General features: G+C 41.1%; 1 protein-coding gene across 2 annotated transcripts; it reads right to left on the bottom strand.

The window, feature by feature from the left end:
- Positions 1-1,214: 1,214 nt before the first annotated feature.
- CFAP126 (cilia and flagella associated protein 126) lies at positions 1,215-4,182 on the bottom strand. Of its 2 annotated transcripts, XR_005215181.1 has the most exons (6): positions 4,008-4,182; positions 2,930-2,992; positions 2,660-2,740; positions 1,993-2,169; positions 1,773-1,861; positions 1,491-1,631 (listed from the first exon to the last, which is right to left on the bottom strand). XR_005215181.1 is itself a non-coding variant. In XM_037825501.1 (5 exons), exons 1-5 carry the CDS (start codon positions 4,032-4,034, stop codon positions 1,335-1,337), a joined length of 645 nt encoding a protein of 214 aa, XP_037681429.1. In that variant the 5' UTR covers positions 4,035-4,161; the 3' UTR covers positions 1,215-1,334. The 2 variants fall into 2 exon arrangements, 1 of the variants encoding a protein (XP_037681429.1); XM_037825501.1 differs by lacking the exon at positions 1,773-1,861 and having other exon boundaries at positions 1,215-1,631; positions 4,008-4,161.
- Positions 4,183-4,615: the final 433 nt, after the last annotated feature.

The raw sequence follows: 4,615 nt of genomic DNA, 5'->3' as shown, positions 1-4,615 counted from the left end.
GAGGAATGGTTGAAAACTTGGGAAAACTTTATAACTGAGTAAGGAAACTGGCTACTTTTATATTCCACATCGGCCAAGCCTGTGGGTCCCTGGCTCCCTTGGCAGGAATGTTGCTTGGATAGTCTTTGGAAACATTAGGGTAACAGATCAATCTTGTCCATCAGTCCGAGTTATTGACCATCCAATTAAAGCCCTAATTTGGAAAGGAGTAACAATGACTGTGGGCTGTGGCTGGTATCATTTGGAGAGGAAAACTTTACTTAAGCTAAGACAGTGGGGACCTGCTGTCTCAACAGTCTTCATCCCAACTCCCCACTTGTCTTTGGTCTTAAGTAATGTTCTCTTCTTTTTTGCTAGGCTAGTCATGGGAATTCTTTATAGCCCTCTTCCAGCTTAAACCATTTGTTCTCTGTACTTCTTGTCCTTGGAGTGAGGGACATGTCTTCATAAGGGAACACTTTGGCACTGGGACTGGGAAAGATTTGGCAAGGGGATTAAATTTAACAGCCAGTGCCAGATAAACAGATGTTGGGGACCAGAAAATGAGTAGGGATCTTCTTGACTCTTTTGGTGACTTCTTACCGTTCAGGTGATTGAGGGTGTGGGATGGCAGAGTAGTCATCATGTTTGTCATACCACCCTAAATTCTTATTTACTGTCTCACTTTCTTCTTCCCTGTCCTCCAATCACTTCTGTATCTACAGTTTTCAAACTATATTGGTGCTTTGGCTTGAGTGTTGCTTTTGTAACACTCTCTAATGTTCTGTCATTGATTAGACAAGGATATTGTCTTCTACTTCGGCTTTTCCCACCTTTTCTTCCCCACCTTTTCCAAACACACATTCACATACTCTACTAAGCGATTACATTGCTGACTTTGAAACTGTAGTTGTGTTTGCTCTCTTTCCCCAAGGTCACTTTTCACTGTTTGGTTATAGATATCCTAAAAAAAATGAGAACCTTTTCTTTACAATGTTGGAATCCAAGCCCGGGATGAAAATGAGAACAACGGGGGACTGGTTCTTTGTGGTTCTGTGCTTCTGAGGTGGTTCATACCAACTTCTTCTTGGTCTTTCTGGAGTGTAATGGACTTAGTCCTTAGGGAAATGTGTTCTGCCCCATGCCCTCTTCCCTACTCTATTTTCCCAACTCTCCTCCTCCTAGTTATGGATTACAAGAGCAGCCATAGCAGGAAGAGAAAATCCAGATCAATGAAAGATTCAACAAATGATGTTTATTTTCCGAATTTGCCTTTACTCCTACCCTATAATTTCCTCATTCCACATCCCTGACAGGGGTCTTGTTTACTTCACACAATCTCTAGACAGGTTTTCTCAGTGTGGTACCTTAGTCCCTTCTGGAGTTCCAGGTTTGCATTTCTGGATCTCAGCTAGATCAGGACTTGCCAAGTTTTCCAGCACACACAGGCTTCCAGGTGGACTCTTAGGAGAGTTGGCTAGGCTTTGGGGACCTGGAGTGTGACCTGCAGAGGGGTGTGCACTTCGGAGTTCATCTGGAGAACTTAGGGTTTGGGCTGGGGAGTTTGGAATTAAGGTTGGACTTGGTGCTTGTTGTACAGTCCTTGTGGCAGACTTCTTCCCAAGTTTCTTCTGACTGTCTGGATTGTGGGGCTGTCGGGTGGAGGGAAGAGATAATCTTATTTCTGGTCAGGCCCAGATCATTCTCAATCCATTTCAGAATTCTGACTCCCTTCCTCCCCATACTATGGGCCAAAGGTAGATTTCAAATAAGAAGAGTTAAATTTGATTCACCTAACATCCTTTTGAGATTAGATCATTTTCAACTGTGGGTATAAGATGTGCTTGGCTTGTCCCTTTAGGCTTCAGAAGATGATTAGGAACTAGAGAGTATAAGAGTTGGTTAAAGGGTCCTCTTCTGGAGTATTGGTGGTATTAACAGTAGGCAGTTTTGAGTTTGAATAGAATTTGAGACCATAGGGTTTGGGGTTAGATGGGAGGAATAGATAGATACCTTGCCTAAGATTTCAGGATGCAATCCATTGGAAGCCTTGAGTAAATCAGGACTTTTGTGTATCCATTTTGTGAGCGAGGCAGCACCAGCAGTTGTACGGGAGGTCAGGGTCACCCGAGCAGGGGGTATCCTCAGAGGCATTTGCCAGGTGCCCATGAAGGAACCCCAAGGATTTGCCTAAAAGGAAAAGGATCTTCAGCAAGGCTTCTCACTCCCAGTAACTAACCTATTGGCAGAACCTCTCTACGTCTTATGTCCATCCTTTACCTTTCGGAATGCATGTAATGAAACAAGACTGAAAGCATAATCTCCCCCCTCTTCCCTCTTCCCCTGCCTCATTTAGGTTCTCTGAAATTTTTATACCCTTCCCTCTGCCTGCTTAAATTCTACATCCTTTGGGTAAGTTTGGCAAAGGAGTGCCCACTGCATAAATATCATCACCCGAGGACATTCTTTTCACACAGGTCAGTTATCAGTTCACAACTCTGTCCTGTTGGATAAACTGGCTAGAAGTTTGGGGATGCTCATGTTACAATGTGAATTGGACTGGACTTTAGTTTTCCAGATAGTAGCCTTGAGAGATTGTAAATCTCTCCTCTCTCTCTTATCCCAGTTCTATGCCTCAATTCTTTACTTTTTGTGATAATAGTGGAGATGGATCTCTCACCTTGGATCGTGGCACTGAAGGCAACAGGTGGCCACGATCATTGGCAATAATCTGAGTGTAGCCTTCATGGGAAGAGATGCTCTGAGGTAGAGGTGGGAGAAAGACATGCTTGTGAAAATGAAGTAAAAAAGTGGGGCTTGAATTAAGGAAGGGGGAGAGAGGGATGTGGGAATTTAGAGAAGATTAAAAGGAGTTAGGTGCCAGGGAATTATAAAGAACATTATATGAAAACTAGAAAAAGGCCTTGTGGGTACATTGAATTTGTGCTACCTCTTTTGTTGGCTTGGCAGGAGACCAGTTCTGAAGATACTTGGGTGAGAAAGCTTTTTCATACTGTGGAGAGAAGGATGAGAACCTTATGAAGCTCAAAAATATCAAGCCCAGGAAATAATGACAAAGCACAGGTTTTAGATTTGACAGCCAAAGGCCTGACAATCATTCTAGGCTTTAAACTATAGCAAACTATAAAGGCTGTAGAATGGATGTGATTTGGTCTAGATATGCGCTGTCCAGTACAGTAGACAGAAGCCACATGTGATGAACCCTTGAAATAGTCTGAATTGAGGTGCTTTCTAAGTATAAAATATACACTGCATTTTGAAGACTTAGTATAAAAATATATAAGATATCTAATTTATAACTTTTAAAATATTGATATGTTAAAATAATGTTTTGAATAAGCTAAATTCAATGTAAAAATTAATTTTTTTTCTTCCATGTGGCTACTAGAAAATTAAAAATTGCATATGTGGCTAGTGTTATCTTTTTATTGGACAGCACTGGTCTAGACTAAGGTTTGGTAAACTATGTGCTATGAGCCAAATCCATCCTGCTGTCTGTTTTTGGATGGCCTACAAGCTAAGAATAGTTGTTATAGATGAACATTTGCAGTTGATGAAGGGAATACTAACTTTGAACCAAATTAAGTGAAATATTTTCTCCCCCCCAAAAGAATTACATTATTTTCATTAATAGACATGCATTACAAAAATATTGCACTCAATTGTTACTATTTTGAAGCTTGTCAAAACTTTTATGGAAATTTGTTTTCTCTCATTAGGTAAGTACCTACATAGTATCCTTGATTTTGCCACTTGACCCTCAAAGCCTAAAATATTTAGTCTCTGGCCCTTTACAGAAAAAACTTGCTGACCCCTGGTCTAGACCCTACAAACTCAGAAATGCCTTTTGCTTGTCTCTGAGTCCTCACTACCCTGAGGAGATGAAATGAGTCCTTACTCCATTCTCACTACTATTCAGTGATCAGAATCGTATGGGAGGGATCAGTCCAAAGATACAATCTGGAAGGCAAAATTAAACATTGAAGAGATGAAGAAAGAGAACTTACCTGATTGGCACTGTAGTTAGTGGCCATGATCCTGCCACTTCTGCTGTTTACACTTGTTGCCTGGCAACATCAGAAGGCAGGCTTTCCAGGACTACCTCCCAATCAGCAGGGCTGCCTTTCCTTTCTCCTGTTCCTCACTTCCTTGCCTGACTCTGCCCCGACCTTTCTCCCTGAAACTGAAGTTCATTTTCATTTTAGAGAGGTGAGGGAGAAAGTAAAAGTGAGAAAATTAGCTGAATGGTGGCCTTCTTTTTTTTTTTTTCCTAGCTTAAGAAATTCCACATTGTCTTTGGGGCTTTTAAACATTTTAACAAATCATGGAAACCCAAGAGCTGTGTTCATTGGAAAGTGTATCACGGACTTTAGAGCCAGACCCTAAAGTTTGAGTCTTTATCCTTGAACATAATAGCTGTATGACACTAAACTGACTTCCCTTCACTAAATTTCTGTTGATTCATTTATATCGTGGAGAAAATACAGCCTGCCTTTACAGAATAAGTGAGATAAAATGAATCAATTGCCTAGAACAATGTTAGCAGAGTAGTTACTTAATAATATTGGTAGGAGAGACCCTGTTTATAGGGCCCACTTCATTTTCTCAGTCAGAA

Source organism: Choloepus didactylus, chromosome 2, assembly GCF_015220235.1.
Source record: "Choloepus didactylus isolate mChoDid1 chromosome 2, mChoDid1.pri, whole genome shotgun sequence".
In the NCBI taxonomy this organism is placed as follows: Eukaryota; Metazoa; Chordata; class Mammalia; order Pilosa; family Megalonychidae; genus Choloepus; species Choloepus didactylus.
This window is presented reverse-complemented; position numbering and strand designations above follow the sequence as displayed.

Coding starts and splice junctions, on each gene's coding strand:
- CFAP126 (XM_037825501.1), bottom strand. CDS start 4,034: ATGGCCACTAACTACAGTGCCAATCAG. Junction 2,741..2,929: donor CTGCCAAGCCAACAAAAGAG/GTAGCACAAATT, acceptor CCTCTACCTCAG/AGCATCTCTTCCCATGAAGG. Junction 1,632..1,992: donor ATCCTGAAATCTTAGGCAAG/GTATCTATCTAT, acceptor TCCACCCGACAG/CCCCACAATCCAGACAGTCA.